The sequence below is a fragment of the Nicotiana tabacum genome, chromosome 12 (assembly GCF_000715075.1).
Source record: "Nicotiana tabacum cultivar K326 chromosome 12, ASM71507v2, whole genome shotgun sequence".
Taxonomy (NCBI): Eukaryota; Viridiplantae; Streptophyta; class Magnoliopsida; order Solanales; family Solanaceae; genus Nicotiana; species Nicotiana tabacum.
In genome coordinates this window covers 122,316,418-122,335,478 of record NC_134091.1, presented here as the reverse complement: position 1 = coordinate 122,335,478, position 19,061 = coordinate 122,316,418, and the positions used below count along the sequence as shown (strand labels likewise).

Genomic DNA, 19,061 nt, shown 5'->3' with positions numbered 1-19,061 from the left:
TCTAACTCAATAATGTTAATAATTCGAGAAATGTAAAATAACGGAGTCCTATATTTAAAGTAGAGTGATACTATCAAACATACTGTTTGCAAATTAAACCCCGTCTCCAGTACATAAATGCCTGCCTAGCACATTCCTGTGGTACTATCTCCCTTCATTTGTGCAACCAAAGAGTGTTGAACTCCTCTTCGAATTCACATATAAACAGGATGTTAAGGAATGATGAAGTCAGACGAGCAACCAAGCCATCAAGATTTAAGAACACATGAATGAGAACAAGAACCAACTAGAGCTTTATGTATGCACGAGCACCTGAGCCACATATCACGGCTCGATTGACCACAAACACAATTTTAATCTACAAAGTCTTTGCATTGTCGGATCAACCAGTGGCAGAGTTAATGTATGTTATGGTTTCAGTTAATTGATGCTTTAAACATTAAGAAGCTTTTAAGTTGCCATCAACCATCATAGGTTGTTATATATATTTAATTGATGTATTCTTGTAGTTCTATGTTGCTATGACCGGTTTAAGAAAATATGTTCTTAGATTGTTATTGCCTTGTTAAGTAGTTTTACTTTTGTTGTGTTGATCTTAAAATTTAGGAATTTTTCATGTTTTCAGCTAAATATTTTGATGATTCTATTGTTTAAGGGTCTTCTATTATCTCGAAGGGGAAATATCTCTTTTCGATCGCTACAGTGAACTCTACTCGACTCAAATCAAATACCAAATACCCAAATTTGCCTGCTATTCAGAGTCGAAAGAGTCCTCCTGAATATATTCCCATGGAGATTTTTTTTTATGAAGTAAGGTGTTCCATTAAAAAAGCATCAAGAAGATGCATAGTTACAGGCAAAAACAAAAAGGAGAAGCTAGGCCCTATACAAAGTGTCAATTTAGGACGAGAGTACTAACAAAGTCCAAAAAATGACCAGTAGTAATTACAGGGGATAGTTTTGTCCAGCAAAAAAGTTCAAGTAGGCATTTTGCCTTGAGAGATTGATTTGAAGTTGAGATGCCATCAAAACATCTTCTATTTCTCTCTGTCCATAAACACCAAAAAATAGCTGCAGGAATCATCAACCAGATTTTCTTGATGGCCTTATCAACTTTCCACAAACTCCAACTAATGTGTGCCTGTCTCATGTTTTGTGGCATAACCCAGCTCAGACCATTCTGCATTTTTCCACAAACTTCTATTCCCATGGACGTTACTTACTCTTACTGTCATTGTGCATCTTTTCATTTTATTTTCCAATTTTTCTATGGCTATTATCTCTCTTCATGTACTTTTTTTTCTTCCTGATGTATTTAATTTCAGTTATTCAAAATTGCCCCGGGACAAAGATATAAAAGTACACTAAATGCCAGGCAGGTCGCAGGGATGCGAAAAGCAAATTTTCAAAGACATGCTGATAGAGAGAAAATTATTAAGAAGGCATGTATACGTCAGATCTGTCTTACATAAACCAGTCCAGGTCGCAATTGATTTCACGTGCTTTTAACATCTGCCTTTTAATTAGTTGTCGCTTTTAAATATAGATGTTAAAAGAACGTGAAATCAATTTCGACCTGGATTGGTCTTATGTAAGACAGATCTGACGTATACATGCCTTCTTAATAATTTACTCTATTAGCAGGTCTTTGACAATTTGCTTTTTGCATCCCTGCGACCTGCCTGGCCTTTAGGGTACTTTTGTATCTTTGTCCCGGGGTAATTTTGAATAACTGAAATTAAATACATCAGAAAGGAAAAAAAGTGCACTGAGAGAGATAATAGCCATAGAAAAATTAAAAAATAAAATGAAAAGATGCAGAATGGCAGTAAGAGTAAGGAACCTCCATGGGAATATATTCAGGAAGACTCTTTCGAATCTGAATAGCAGGCAAATTTGGGTATTTGATTTGAGTCGAGTAGAGTTCACTGTAACGATCGAAAAGAGATATCTCCCCTTCGGGATAATATGAGACCCTTAAACAACAGAATCATCAAAACAATTAGTCGAAAACATGAAAAGTTCCTGAAAAGAAATTGTAAGAACACAAGAAAAGTAAAACTACTTAACAAGGCAATAACAATCTAAGAACATATTCTTTTAAACCAGTCATAGCAACATAGAACTACAAGAATACATCAATTAAATATATATAACAACGTGATGGTTGATGGCAACTTAAAAGCTTCTTAATGTTTAAAGCATCAATTAACTGAAACCATAACATACATTAACTCGCCACTGGTTGATCGGACAATGCAAAGACTTTGTAGAGATTCACTACGGTATGCAACTTACTTGTCAATTTGAACAACCAAGATAGTCAAAAGTTCATAGGAGCGCCTAATAAAATGATACTTCAAGAACTGGTGCAGGGCTTAATAGTTTGTTGTCACAATCCCGTCTCCGGATAGATGTATGTAAGAATCATTAAAAAAGAACGTCAACAATCAGCAAGTTGGACCTTCAGGTTGCAGCCATCTCTTAGACATACAATTATGCCTACGGAACACAACTGCACTCCGAAGTTAGGTCAAATAATCGTGGTTGGGAGACAACGAAAGACAGAGTGGACCAGAGAAACTTACTGAGAACATACTGTGATAATAACAGTAATCTTGGGATCAATTCTCAACGCAAATGTCTTCTTTTAGACCTTGATTGCCGATATAATTTCCGGAAAACCAGAAAAATAATGATAACGACCACCTGTACAAGTACCAATATCTTCAGACCTGCAATGAACAAACATCAAATAGTTGCTACATGAGATGGTTCACAGTTCATGCCAAAGGTTACAGAAAAAGGGGAAAATAGAATTACCTTGCAGTCGCTGAGCCGAGTCATCCATATTGACCCCATTAGCATTTTTTCCACCAATTAGATCGAGATGTTTTCTTCTTGAGCCATAACTTCTTGTTTGATAAGAAAAATCCCCACCCATTACGCAAGTATTGGGGCAATTGACAGTACTATCATACTCATCACTTCCGTCACAACAATCTGAAAGTATCTTGAATCAGCAAGCATGAACCCAACCACAGGGTAGATAGAGATTAACAAATCAATAAATGCTGCAGCCAAAAAGCTTGCATACAGCCCCATTCAATACGTACACATAAATGAATCCGTGTATCATAGAAACAAACAAGCCTCAGATAAGAGGCTAAACTTTGTAACAACACATAAATGGAAGCAAAATTAATTATATAAAATCGTTTTGTAACAAACCCATACTAGCTTAACAAGGAGTGCTTACCACAAATATTATCATTCACGCGAGAAGAGAACAGGAATTTAGGTGTACTGCCCACATTTCTGCAATAAAATTTTCCAGCTGGACAGGCAGCTGTTCCTATCAAAGGAGAGAGCGATTTAGTTGACAGGAGTACTCAAACAAAATATATGTCAATATTTTATTGGTTAAAAACCACAAAACCATCAAAGGAGATGGGAAAAAGCAACAGAAAATATACAAATAAAAGAGAAAAGAGTGAATCAGGTGAAACACACAAGTTTATATGTAGTGCATCCAACTGTTCAAAGCACTCTCACCCATCATATCTAATGGAGCTAGTCTAATCTAACATTTTGGAGTCACTACTGGAGCTTTCTTCCTAGACGCCGAGCAAAACTATCATATCTTATATCTGCCAAGATATATTTGAAGATTCATTGACTGTGTAGCTAAACAATTTTAGGCTAGTCTATATAAGGAAAATGGCATATTCAACATATCCCCTTTTCATTTTAAGACTACCCTTGTTGGCATTTTTGGTAGATGACATCAATTGTTGATGTTATGCCACCATTTTACCTCTTACAAGCAAAATAATATTAAAATTAAAGGGAAGAAACGGTAGAAAAATGACATTTGTTTTAGTAACAACTGTGATCAGAGGTACCTATGATTAAGTAAGAATACACGGATCTTCTTCATTATCATTTATCCCATTGGACATCAGAAAAATATTTGCATCAAGTGATAATAATTCAACATTTATCAATATGATCGCTCCCTTCCTCTGGTACGGGAAGACTGAAAGAAAATATTAGGCAGCTATTCGTAGCACAGTTGCCAGTTCACAGCATCACTAAGTTTTTCCTTTTAAATATATTAGTTACCAATAAATTCCTTTTTGGTTAGATATATTTCTCTATTGCACATGAGATTTATCATGATATATGACGATGCAAAATACACAAAAAAATACAACAGTTTCCCCAGCACATCAGTTCAAAATATTCTAGCTTTAAGATTAAAAAAAGAAGAGACACGTTGAATCTGTAAAATGTGTCAAACAAAAACCAAAACATGCAGAAGTTAAAGTTAACGCAGTGTTAAAAAAGTTGAAACATACATTATCTTGAAAAGATGGAACACTTTTGAATTTGTAAATGTGTTGAACAAAAACCAAAACCTGTAGTAGTCACGGTGTATAAAAAGTTGAAACATACATCATTAGAAAGAAGACATCAACTTAATGCAATTTATTCATAAGAGAATGTTACTCAAGCATGTTATGCACTCATTGCAAGACTCCATGACCAGGAACAACTTTCCATGTTGATTTGTTTGCATCAACACCTGTATCGAAGGGACAACTTCGTGTAGAAAACTCCATGTAAAGGAAAGACTTCAAAAGTATGCGCAAATTTCACAGTAAGTTGAAGAGCTCGTCGATGCCCATACAAGCGGTGTTAATGATGCCAAAGCTCAGAAAAAACCCGCAACGTTCTCAATGAGGTCATATGTGAAGAAAGAAGCAAAAATGTCATCATTCACCTTGATATGTTCCAAAACCTCCTTGACACAACTAAGGACGTCTTCTCTCCATTCACAATAACAAGTTGTATATCGAACCTCGCCGAAATGAGGATAGCTCCAAATGACAAAACCTTCATTGAAATGTTTGGTGCTAGCAGATACAACTAGAAGCGCAAAAAAGCGACAAGGGCTTGCCTCGCTTCAAAAGCGAAGCGCACGCTTTATTAAAGTGAAGCGCAATTCTTAAAAAACATAATGTAAACAAAGACACAATATAAAATTATAAATAATCAAAAAGTTCAATTTAAAAGCTTAAAAGTAGGTACTAGGTACCACCAAATCCTCCACAAACCATAGGACAAGCAAAATCAAAGCTACTAAATTACTAGAATCAACCTCTTATTCTTCTACTCTTCTTGTTCTTCTTCAAGATTGTCAAAATCTTGAATTCCTCTATTATCTTCATATTGCTCGTCATCTTCCTCCTTCCCCTCCTCTTCCTCTTCATGATCACTTTCATCTTCATCAATTAGGGGTAGGGATCGACTTGTAGTAGCCACACTTTTTCCCTTCCTAATCGAGCTTGAACTTAAAGTATTCCCCCTTAAACCATAAGAATTCTCCCCAACTCCACTAGCAACCGCAACATCACCCCAAGTGAAATTAGAGTCGCCTTCAAATACTTCTTCATCTTCACAATTTTCGGGGACTCCGGTTAGCCACTCATTAGCCTCATCAATATTGTCCAAAAGAATTGGATCAATTAGATTGCGGTGGTTGTAGCGACGCCTCAATGCTCTATTGTATTTTATGAACACTAGATTATGGAGGCGCTTCAAGGTTAGTCGATTCCTCTTCTTTGTATGAATCTGCAAACAAGATGTGTCAACTAATTAGTAGGAGTTGGGACAATTGAGATATAATTTACTTTATCTCAAAACACGAAATAATTCTTTTTATTTCTCACGTGTTCAAAAACGCTCCAGTTCCTTTCACATCCGGATGAGCTACAAGTTAAACTTAGAACTCTGATGGCGAAAGTCTGTAAATCCGGAGTCTCTATACCATATTGGTCCCACCACTCAACTATAGAAGTGAAAAAAAATATTCAAGAGTTAATAAGTATAAAAAATACATTAAAGTTAGAGCTATAAAATATAGAAGCACTTGGTCACCCGGCGACTTCGTCTTTCTTTGTTTAATAGCAAGTCGGAGCTTAAAAAGTCCCTCAGCTGCCTTGTAAATAGCAAGCTGATCTACTATCTTTTCTTGCAAGTCTTCATCTGGGGTCAACTTGATAACAACCTCATGGAATCCTGTCCACACTTCTCTAGCCAATGAATTATTCTCATGCTAATCATAAAAGAGTGACGGGTTCAGCATAAGTCCAACTGCATGCAAAGGTCTATGAAGTTGCTCACTCCATCTTGCATCAATGATCTGAAAGACCTTTGCATATTTCTGCTCATCAGTGAATGATGCTTGAATAGCCTCCTTGGCCCTATCCATAGTTTCATAGAGGTAGCCCATTGGTGGTTTTTGCTCCCCATCCACCAAACGGAGTACTTTAACCAAAGGGCCACCAATTTTAAGAGCATGAAGGACATTATTCCAAAAAGAATAAGAAAGAATAATGCGTGCAACATCTTTCCCCGCACTTTCCTTTGCAAATTTACTCTTGCTCCATTCCTCTGAAGTGAACAACTTTCTCAAATTGGATTTTTGCAAGTGGATACTATGTAAAGTCAAGAAAGCAGTGGCGAACCTTGTCTTGCCCGGCTTCACCAAATTTTTTTGTCTGGTGAATCTTCTCATCATATTCAATAACAAGGGCCGCTGAGAAATATAAGAATGTACCCTAACGCCCTGGCCAAAAACTGTAGAGAAGGGTTTTTCCTTGAAAATGTCCCCGAAGATTAAGTTGATACAATGAGCCGCACATGGAGTCCAATAGACATTCTTGTACGCTCCTTCCACCATGCCACCCACTTTCACATTTTCACTCGCATTATCAGTGACCACTTGAACAACTTTGCTTGGGCCAATCTTTTCAATGGTGTTCTGAAACAAGGTGAACATTTTGATGTGATCAGTGGATGAATCGCTAGCATCAATGGACTCAAGAAACAAACTTCCCTTGGGAGAATTCACCAACACGTTAATAATCATTTTCCCAGTTCTTGCCGTCCACTTATCCATCATAATGGAGCAGCCATACTTGTTCCACGCAACTTTATGTTCCTCCACAATTTTATTAGTCTCCTCCACTTCCTTATTTAGATAAGGACCTCTGATTTCATGATAAGTGGGAGGCTTCATTCCAGGTCCGTATTGACCAACGGCCTCAATAAAGTCTCCAAAAGTGTCAGTATAGTTGACACAATTGAAGGGGAGCCCAGTATCATAGACCCATCGTGCAAAAGCTCTAACTGCACGATCCCTCAAAATGTCCTTAGCAATTTTTTGTACATCTTTTCCACCGCTCTTTCCTTCCGGCTTCTTTGGAAAATAGCAATCTATAGGACCTTTAGTCCTACTCATACCCGTCGATCCATGGCTTGAAGAGATTGCATCTCTTCCCCGTTTTGTTGGAAGTGACAATTCTTCAATATCATCATCACCATCATCATCAAGATTGGTCACTAATGGTTGATGACTCATTTGATTTTTTTGCTCCTTCTTCTTCTCAACAAAATTCTTTATTTCATCCCTCACCTCCGGTGGGCATTTCGGACAACTTGTGACGTTTCTATCGCCACCAATAAGATGGAATTTAAAGCGATAAATTCCACCCGTTGTAATCTTGTTACAAAACTTGCATACAATATTTGTATTCTTCTCATTAACTCTATCGCCATATCGCCAAGCCGGGTCTTTATCTTTCGATCTTTGAGACATTTTGAAATCCCTATTAAGATATAAGAAAATACATAATCAAATAAACTGAAAATACATATAATATATATAATAATTAATTTTATAAACCGAAATACACATTAAAAAAATCAAATAAACTAAAATATAACATATATAATTTTCTAAAATGAAATACATATAAAATTAATCAAATAAACTGAAAACATAACATATATATAATAATTAATTTTATATACTGAAAACTACATTAAAAAAATCAAATAAACTCAAAAATATAACATATATAAATAATAATTAATTTTATATACTGAAATATACATTAAAAAAATCAAATAAATTAAAATATAACATATATATATAATAATTAATTTTCTAAAATGAAATACATATAAAATTAATCAAATAAACTGAAAATATAACATATATAAATAATAATTAATTTTATATACTGAAACTAAAATACATATTAAAAGTAATAAATAAGAAGAATAAAAGGGGGGAAAAAACAAAATCTGGACGAGTTAGAGATAAAAGGAAGAAGAAGACGCTGAAGTCTAAACAGTGCAAACTGGACTGTCAGAGATAAACGAAGAAGAAGAAGGAAGAAAGAAGGAAAAAGAAAGAAAAAAAAAAAGCAGAATCTGACGGGAACAAGAAGAAGAAAGAAAGAAGAAAGAAAAAAAAGAGAAGAAGAAAGGAGAAGAAGAAAATTACCTGGACTGGTCAGCAATGTCGATGGAGTTGAACCCTAGGCTTTGGTCGACGTCAATCGAAGAAGAGAGAAGAAGAAATGGCCAATTTTTGTCGATTTAGGGTCTGTTTTGTATAATAAAAAAACAGACCCAAAGTTTTTTTTTTTTAAAAAAGGGCCCTCTGCGCTTTTTTAACAGAAGCGATCGCTTCATCGCTTTACTCGCTTCGTCGATTCCTCCATTGAAGCGTGCGCTTCCCTCGGTCGAGTCGCCTCAGGCAGCTAGAAGCGACACTGGGTCGCGTCGCGTCGCTTCGCGCTTAAAGCGACGAAGCGATCGCTTTTCTAAACACTGGTGCTAGCCTCACTTCAATGTAAGGGATGAATTGAACACAAGAACCTTTGCGTAGCCTTGCTTGAGAAAGTTTCAAGAACATTGTTTGCGTCCTTCATTAACCATTCAAAAAGGTGAAACAAAGAGGACAAAAGTTTTCCTCACTGGGGAGAGGAAACCTCGTGATCCTTAAAGTGCATCGTGTACGCTTGATTTCAAATTTGTGCCATACCTATAAAGTTGCAAACAAAGAGAAAGAAAGAAGAATTAAAAAAAATAAAGAACATGCTACCTAAAAGACAGTGCTCCAGATAAGGCTGGCAAGTGGGCCGGTCCAGGCCCGGGACCGGCCCTGGACCGTGGGCCAAACGGGCCAGGACCGTTTGGTCCGGTTTTAGTGGGCCTGGTCCGGTCTCGTGGGCCGGTCCTATGATTTGGGCCCGCCAGGCCCGGGACCGGCCCGGTCCCTTAGCGGGCCCAACAGCTATTTTTTTTTTTTAAAAAAAAAAAATTTAAAAAAAAATTGTCATTTAACCCCCCAACTTTGTTTTAATCCCAAACTTTTTATAATTACACTTTTTCCCTATTTTCAACTATAAATACCCCATCATTATTTCATTTTTTCTTACAAAATCATCAATCTATCACAATCTCTCTCTAATTTACTTCTATAATTGCTACTATTGCTATACATATACATATATATATATAAGCTTATATTTATACTATACTATAGTCTATACTATATATACATCTCATAAGATATATAAGCTATATTCGATATACATATATATATAAGCCTATATATATACTATCGAATACGGCTTATATACTATACTATAGTATAGTATAGTATAGTATATACTATATATATAACTTAAGATATATAAACTATATTCGATATACTATATATACATCTTAAGATATACTATATATACATAGTATACTAGATATATATATAGTAGATATACATGTATATATAGTATATCTTAAGATGTATATAAAGTATATAAATCGAATATAGCTTATATATAGTAAGATGTATATATATTATAGTATAGTATAGTATATATATATAAGCTTATATATATATATATATATATGTATATCGAATATAGCTTATATATCTTAAGTTGTATATATAGTATATACTATACTATACTATAATATATATACATCTTACTATATATATTATATATATCTTAAGATGTATACTATCGAATATGACTTATATACTATGTATATATAGTATAGTGTGTGTATATATAAGATGTATATATAGTATAGTGTGTGTATTATAAGCTAATATATATATATATATATATATATATATATATATATATATATATATATATCGAGTATATCGAATATACTATGTATATATAGTATAGTGTGTGTGTGTGTATATATATATATCTTAAGATGTATATATAGTATATCTTAAGATGTATACTATCGAATATGACTTATATACTATGTATATATAGTATAGTGTGTGTGTGTATATATATATATATATATCTTAAGATGTATATATAGTATATAAATCGAATATAGCTTATATATCTTAAGATGTATATATAGTATAGTATAGTATATATATAAGCTTATATATATATATGTATATCGAGTATATCGAATATACTATGTATATATAGTATAGTGTGTGTGTGTGTGTATATATATATATATATATATATATCTTAAGATGTATATATAGTATAGTGTATATATTTTAAGATGTATATATAGTATAGTATAGTATATATATATAAGCTTATATATATATGTATATCGAGTATATCGAATATACTATGTATATATAGTATAGTGTGTGTGTGTGTATATATATATATCTTAAGATGTATATATAGTATATCTTAAGATGTATACTATCGAATATGACTTATATACTATGTATATATAGTATAGTGTGTGTATATATATATATATATCTTAAGATGTATATATAGTATAGTATATATATATATATAAGCTTATATATATATGTATATCGAGTATATCGAATATACTATGTATATATGTATATATAGTATAGTGTGTGTGTATAAGATGTATATATAGTATAGTGTGTGTGTATATATATATATATCTTAAGATGTATATATAGTATATCTTAAGATGTATACTATCGAATATGACTTATATACTATGTATATATAGTATAGTGTGTGTGTGTGTGTATATATATATCGATATACATATATATATAAGCTTATATATATACTATACTATACTATATATACATCTTAAGATATACTATATATACATAGTATACTAGATATATATATATAGTATAGTATAGTAGATATACATGTATATATAGTATATCTTAAGATGTATACTATCGAATATGGCTTATATACTATGTATATATAGTATAGTATAGTATAGTATAGTATATATATACTATATATACAACTTAAGATATATAAGCTATATTCGATATACATATATATATATATAAGCTTATATATATATACTATACTATACTATGTATACATCTTAAGATATACTATATATACATGTATATCTAATATATATATAGTAGATATACATGTATATATAGTATATCTTAAGATGTATATATAGTATATAAATCGAATATAGCTTATATATAGTAAGATGTATATATATTATAGTATAGTATAGTATACATATAAGCTTATATTTATACTATACTATAGTCTATACTATATATACATCTCATAAGATATATAAACTATATTCGATATACTATATATACATCTTAAGATATACTATATATACTATACTATATATACATCTTAAGATATACTATATATACTATATATATTATATATATCTTAAGATGTATACTATCGAATATGACTTATATAGTATAGTGTGTGTATATATATATATCTTAAGATGTATATATAGTATAGTGTGTGTATATATATATATATCTTAAGATGTATATATAGTATATCTTAAGATGTATACTATCGAATATGACTTATATACTATGTATATATAGTATAGTGTGTGTATATATATATATATCTTAAGATGTATATATAGTATATAAATCGAATATAGCTTATATATCTTAAGATGTATATATAGTATAGTATAGTATATATATAAGCTTATATATATATGTATATCGAGTATATCGAATATACTATGTATATATAGTATAGTGTGTGTGTGTATATATATATATTATAAGTCATATTCGATAGTATACATCTTAAGATATACTATATATACATCTTACTATATATATATATATATATATATATAGCTTATAAATTCTTAAGATCTACTATACTATACTATATATATATATATATCTAGTATACTATGTATATATAGTATATCTTAAGATGTATATATAGTATATTTTAAGATGTATACTATGTATATATAATATAGTATATATATATTTTAAGATGTATATATAGTATATAAATCGAATATAGCTTATATATCTTTATTACTATTTTTTTTCTCTAACTTCTATAAAAAAAAATTAAAAATACAAAGTTTCTGTTGGGCCCATTTAGGCCCGTTTAGGCCCACTTAGGCCCGGGACTGGCCCACTTAACCCGGGACCGTTAGTTCGTGGTCCCGGTCCCGAGCCGGTTCCAGCAATAAGCCCGCGAAGCCCGGGACCGTTTAGGACCGGACCGCATAGGACCGGCCCACTTAGGACTGGCCCACTTAGGACCGGGCCCGGCCCACTTGCCACTGTTAGCTCCAGATTATAACATTGGGATTCGAAAAATTACCTATGTAAGTCCAAAGAGAAGTTGGGTTTGATTTACATATGTTATAGTTGCTGAAGTCTGCTTAGTAATGGAACAAGCGGCTTGTAATTCAAACGTGCCTACACCATAATATGACTTTTCCCATCAAGAGGCTCAAAATTATGAGAGTTAGAACATCAAATTACAGGACTTACTTGAGAAACTACCTATGTAAATCCAGAGAGAATCATGACCCAATTCTTATATATTTCGTAGTTCTCGTGGTCTGCTTTCTTTTTTTAGAAGGATGCTGAAGTCTGCTTTCTAACGGCACAAGAAGCTTGTAATTTGGACGCGCCACCAATGAGATATGAGTTTTCTCGTCAAGACGCTCAATACTATGAGGGTCGAAACATCTAAATTCAGAAGCGACCTAAAAAGGTACGTACGTAAATCCAGAGAGAATCAAAATTTTATATGTACCTAGTTCCTAATGTCTACTTTCCAACAGCACAAACAACTTGCAATTCGAATATGTCTACTGAAAAGTATGATTTTTCTCGTAAAGACACGCAAACTGAAGGTATCATCAAAACTAAACTCAAGCCATTTGCACTATAGAAACTATACTTCCAGTGTTGCATCATATATATAAAAGCCATGTAAGAATCATCATGTATTTTCTCGGGGTAAATTTCGAAACTAAATTTTAAATTCAGATTCATTGAACCCTTTTATTTTGCGCGTCTTCATTTGAAAAATCATAATTTTCTGTAAATATATTGGAATTGTAAACTTTTTGCGATGCTGGAAAGCAGACTTCGGGAACTAGAAGATATACAAAAAGGAACTATGAGACATATAAACTAAGTCCTTCTAGATTTACGAAAGCACTTTTTCAAAGTTAATCTGGACTTGGACATTATGACTTTTGCAACCTTGAGCGTCTTCACGAAAAATTCGTATTCCATAGTAGGCAAGCCCGAATTACAAGCCACTTGTGTCGTGGAAAGCAGTCTTCAAGAACTACGAAATAAATAAGAATCATGTCTCAATTCTCTTTGAATTTCCACATGTATTTTTCCAAAGGCAGTTCTAGGTTTGGACATTACTTTCACAGCTTTTAGTATGTTGACGAGAAAAAACATACTTCCTTCAAGACACATCCAAATTATAAGTTACTTGTGCCATTAAAAAGCAACCTTCAGGAAATACAACTTATATTATCAAGCCCAAATTTATTTGGATTTACACATGTAAGTTTTAAATATTAGCGTTAAAATCTGGTGCATTATCTTTTAGGCAGCATGTTCTTTATTTCAATTCTTTCTTCCTTTCTCATTGTTTGCAGCTTTGAGAACTAACACACGACTTTAATATCAAGCAAACACGAGATTCTACATCCATTATCTCGAGATCATTAGTGACAAGCACAATCCTCACAAATTTCTTGCACTGAAGGGTTCATCCCGATGATCGGTGCCTCTCGGATAGTGAGGAAAACCAATGACTCTTTCCTTCACCTTTCTGAATGGTTAAAGGTAGGGCTGTCCATTATTTGGGTCAATCCGAAAATCCGAATCGATCCGTGTTATTCAGATTGGTTTGGATTGGATTTTAGCTCTTTGGATCGGACTTCGAATCTTTAATTTAATTATTTTGGATATCGGATCGAATGCGGTTTAGCTCAATTTACATCCAAACCGATCTGAAAACTGAAATTTATATTTTACATATAAAAGTGAGGAGTGCTCTTTTAAAAATTCTAAGGTTTCTTTGTTATTTATCTCAGTGTTTTTGCCTTTTTGAATATTAAAAGTAAAAGATATGGAAATGAATGAGTTTTGCTACTGAAAATGGTAGGAAATAGCATATTAAAATTATTTATTTTAGCATCTTAATAAGGCGTACAATCCGAACCGAAATCCGAAATATTTATCCGATCCAAATATCAAAATCCAATCCAATCCAAATTACGGATTCAAATTGCAATTTACAAAATCCGAAATCCAAAATTATAATCCGAAAAGTGCTAAATCCAATCCGATCCGATCCATGAACGGGCCTAGTTGAAGCCTGAAGGTGGTACATGAAATTTTTTGAAACTTTCTCAAGCAAGGTCATCAACACAGTTTCTCATGTTGAAATCATCAACTCATGAGAGGAATGTTATATCTGCTAGCATTAAATATTCCGATTAAGGTTTTGCCACTTGAACTATACTCATTCTAGCTTCCATGAGGTTCGGGGCACGACTTGTTATTGGAAATGAGCAGAAGATATCCTTGGCCACAATAAGGAGGTTTTGGAACGCATCAAGATGTTATGATACCATTTTTGCTTCTTTCTTCACATTGACCTCAATGAGAATGTCTTGTGGGCCTTTTTCAGAACTATGGCATCCGTCAACTAACACAGCTTATATTGACATCGGCGAGCTCTCCATCTCACTGTGTGATTTGCGCATGCTTGGAGGCCTTCCAATATATGGAGTTTTCTGTATTGAAGTTTGATCCTTCGGCCTAGGAGTTAATGCAAACAAATCCACACGGGAATCTACCTATAACTTTTTGCATACTTATACTACTATCAATATATCAGACACAAGTAATGAACAAGTGGATGTTACAAACCTAAAATAAAGGGTTCTCCCTCAGCAGAGTAAACATTTAGATAAGATAGTTCACACAATTCAATATGCACAGAGCAGCAGGGCTTGAGTCTAAATGTAACACATCAGTAAGTATAATATTTCCACATGTTTATTCCAAGAAAAAAAATATAAGCTCATTCCAGCATATACCAAACCTAAAATAAATAAATGAATGTGCTATCTCTCTAAAAGAGTTGTTTCTAATGGTCTATTGGAAACAACCTCTCTACCTTCTTAAGGTAGGGGTAAAATCTACATACACATTACCCTCCTGACCCCACTCGTATCGTAGGATTGCACTAGGTTTGTTGTTGTTATTGTATCTCTCTAAAGTTTAAGCTTATAGGCAAGTCACATAGTTTAATTAATATAAGAAAATGCGTACCGGGCTCATCCGTTCCGTCGAGGCAATCACAGAAATCGTCGTTGAGGCGATCTTTGGTAAAGGAATTAGACCCATCTTTGCATTTGATTACCTCCGAACCATAGTACTTCTCATCTGCAAAATAAAAACGGAGTAGTTAAAATTGAAGAATTTATAGAAGCTGATTCAAGAAATTTTAAGAGAATTTCAGCGGTATGAGGAAAACCTAGAGGATGGATTCCGAGGGGTAAGTCAGTAGCAGAGGAGACATGAAAGAAGAACCAACCGAATAGGAGAAGACATATAAGCAGAGGAGTAGTCGTCTTCATTGGAGTTTCAATTACTAGCTGAAATCGATGTCCCAAAATTCTTTCCTGCTTTATCCGGCAAGGCGGTCGAATTAACAAATAAAGGAGGAACCCGGTAGATGACCAAGTCACAAGGTTTGGCTAGCTTGGATCCTTCCTTTGCTAAATGATGTGCTACTTTATTCCATACCCAAAAATTATGCCTAATTTCAACGCTCTCCGTCAGGGCCGGACCTATATTAGATCAAATGGGTTCAAATCGAAAACATTTAGTATTTTATGTATAAATCCATCGTAAATCTGTGTATATAAAAGAAAGATGAACCTGCTTTGATTAATGATGAAAGGGTGGCTCAGAGGTGAAGCAGGATCAATCGTTATTCAAGCATCTGAGTTCAAGCCTTGCCGCAAATAAATCATTTTTCACTTTAGCTTTTCTAGGTCACGAAGAACATTGGCTCATTTGTTTTTTTCCAAGATTAGTACGTTAAGACACACATATTAATATCTAAATAATAAATGATTAACATTGTTTCATTTTTAACATTTAAATTTATAATATTTATCTTTATTTAAAAATTAATAAATATAAAATTCAAATAAAATACTAATTAATTTAATATTTTATCAATAAAATATGTATAATTTTTCAAAAATATGGTAATTGATGGTGATGGCTAACAGCGATGGTTGGTGGTAATTTTGTTGATAGTGGTGGTTCATGGTAGTAGTTAATGATGATTAGTAGTGGTGACAATTATGATTGAGGATGATAGTGATGGTTGGTGATAATTAATAATGGTGAGTGGTGGTGGTAGCTATGATTGAGGAAGGTGGTGGTGGTGGTGGTGGTGGTAGTTTATAATGATGGGCGTGTTAGTAGAAAATATGTTGTTGTACGTGAAAGAAATAAAAATAGACAAAACAAAAGAAAGAAAAGTAAAAAAGAGATGAACTTATTATGTAAGCACTTACATCGACATTCTTATGATGTATGCGCGTACATCGGCATTCTTATGATGTATGCGCTTACATCGACATTTTTATGATGTAAGCGCTTACGTCGGCAGGGCATTCAAATGGCTATAAAAAGGGTATGCATTTTCATTTGCAAATCATCCCTCAACTTCTTCTTTCTCTCTTCAATTAATAAAGAGTTATTCTTTGTGTGGCCGTGGAGTAGGCAAAATTGCTGAACCACGTAAATCTTATCTTGTCTTGTCTTGTGCAATTTATTATTTTTCTCTTTCAAATATTTTTCCCTTCTATTAGCCTGGCATATTTCTCAACAACTGGTATCTGAGCACAAACAGTGTAATTCTGGTAGAAAAATACGGTATTGGTGCAAGTACAATTCAGAAAAATAATGTGACATTATTGATCATCGTTACTATTCACATAAATGTTTTTTGTGAAAAATGGCATCGGAAGAAAGGAAGGTTAAGATTGACAAGTTCAATGGTAAAGATTTTGCATTCTGAAAAATACAAATAGAGGATTATTTATACCAGAAAAAATTATACTTACCTCTGACCGAGGTAAAACCCGAGAACATGGTCAAAGCGGGCTGGGATCTATTAGATCGCCAAACTTTTGGTGTGATTCGTTTGACGCTAACACGAAATGTGGCATTTAACATCATTAATAGGAAGACCACTGCATGCCTGATGAAGGCGTTATCAAATATGTACGAGAAGTCATCTGCTTTAAATAAAGTCTAATTGATGCGTCGATTGTTCAACTTAAAGATGATAGAAGGTGGATCTGTTACGGAACATATCAATGAGTTTAATGTAATATTAACTCGGTTGAGTTCTGTTAATATAACATTCGATGACGAAGTCATGGCATTGATTCTACTATCATCTCTATCGGAGAGTTGGTCTGTAACAGCAACTGCAGTTAGCAGTTCATCGGGAAGTACCAAACTCAAATTAGATAATATTTGAGACTTGGTTCTAAGCGAAGATATTCGTCGGAGAGAATCAAGTGATTCCCCAGGATCTTCTTTGAATACCGAAAGCAGGGGAGAAGCGGCCAAAGAGGACAAAGCCATGGTCGTGGCATATCAAAGTCAAGGAGAAGAGGGCAATCCAAAAATCGCAAAGACATTACGTGTTAGAATTGCGATAAAAAGGGTCACTACAGTAGTCAGTGTAGAGAGCCAAAGAAGAAGAAGAACGATCAATACAAGGATGATAATTCAACAAATACAATTGCTGAACAAGTCGGTGATGCACTAATTTGTTGTGCAGACAGTCAAGTCGAATCTTGAATTCTAGACTCAGGTGCATCCTTTCACTCTACATCATGCAAAGAATTATTGCATAATTATATTGTTGGAAAATTTGGGAAAGTTTATCTAACAGACGGAGAACCTTTGGACATTGTCGGGAAAGGTGAAGTTCATATAAAGACTTCACAAGGCACGCTACGAAAATTGCAAAATGTGCGACATGTTCCTCACCTCAAGAAAAATCTGATATCTATGGGTCAGATTGACAGTGAAGGATATACAACAACATTCGGTAACGGATCGTGGAAGATAACCAAAGGAAATTTAGTTGTGGCTCGAGGATTCAAGAAGGGAACATTGTATGCAACTGCAATACAACGAGATATTATAGCAACAGTTGATTATGAACGTGATACAACATTATGGCACCGGAAGCTCGGGCATATGAGTGAGAAGAGAATGAAATTGTTGGCATCCAAAGAAAAGTTGCCAAACCTAAAGAATGTTAAATTAGATTTGTGCGAAGATTGCATTTACGGGAAACAAAAGAGAGTTAGTTTTTCAAAGGCAAGAAGGACGCCAAAGAAAGAGAAGCTGGAACTAGTGTATACAGATGTGTGGGGACCAGCTCCTGTAACTTCTCTGGGAGGCTCACGCTATTATGTCACCTTCATTGATGATTCCACAAGAAAGGTATGGGTTTATTTTCTGAAAAATAAATATGATGTATTTGTTACCTTTAAAAGATAGAAAGCTGAAGTTGAAAATCAAACAAGTCTAAAGTTAAAATGTCTGAAGTCTGACAATAGAGGAGAGTATGATAGTCAAGAGTTTAAAGCATTCTTCTATGAGAATGGGATCAGAATGATCAAGACAGTTCCTAGAACACCATAACAAAATGGCATTGCTGAGAGGATGAACAAAACCATAAATGAACGAGCCAAAAGTATGAGAATATATTCTGGATTGCCGAAGTATTTTTGGGCCAAGGCTGTTAATACGACAGCTTACCTGATAAACAAGGGACCCTTTGTACCACTGGATTTTTAAATTCCTGAGGAGGTATGGATAAGAAAGGAGGTAACTCTCTCACATC

The 19,061-nt window shown here is 33.8% G+C and overlaps 1 protein-coding gene across 10 annotated transcripts; it reads right to left on the bottom strand.

The window, feature by feature from the left end:
* Positions 1-33: 33 nt before the first annotated feature.
* On the bottom strand, positions 34-16,213 carry LOC107787249 (glucosidase 2 subunit beta-like). Of its 10 annotated transcripts, XM_075226953.1 has the most exons (9): positions 16,055-16,213; positions 15,708-15,963; positions 15,443-15,556; positions 5,736-5,854; positions 5,165-5,637; positions 3,260-3,355; positions 2,824-3,003; positions 2,589-2,735; positions 34-2,515 (listed from the first exon to the last, which is right to left on the bottom strand). In XM_075226953.1, the coding sequence occupies exons 5-8, from the start codon at positions 5,292-5,294 to the stop codon at positions 2,632-2,634; spliced, it is 510 nt and encodes a 169-aa protein (XP_075083054.1). In that variant the 5' UTR covers positions 5,295-5,637; positions 5,736-5,854; positions 15,443-15,556; positions 15,708-15,963; positions 16,055-16,213; the 3' UTR covers positions 34-2,515; positions 2,589-2,631. The 10 variants fall into 10 exon arrangements, 7 of the variants coding, with proteins under 7 accessions (XP_075083054.1, XP_075083049.1, XP_075083050.1 ...); XR_012697472.1 differs by lacking the exons at positions 5,165-5,637; positions 5,736-5,854 and having other exon boundaries at positions 34-1,976; positions 2,299-2,515; positions 15,648-15,963; XM_075226948.1 differs by lacking the exons at positions 5,165-5,637; positions 5,736-5,854 and having other exon boundaries at positions 15,648-15,963.
* Positions 16,214-19,061: the final 2,848 nt, after the last annotated feature.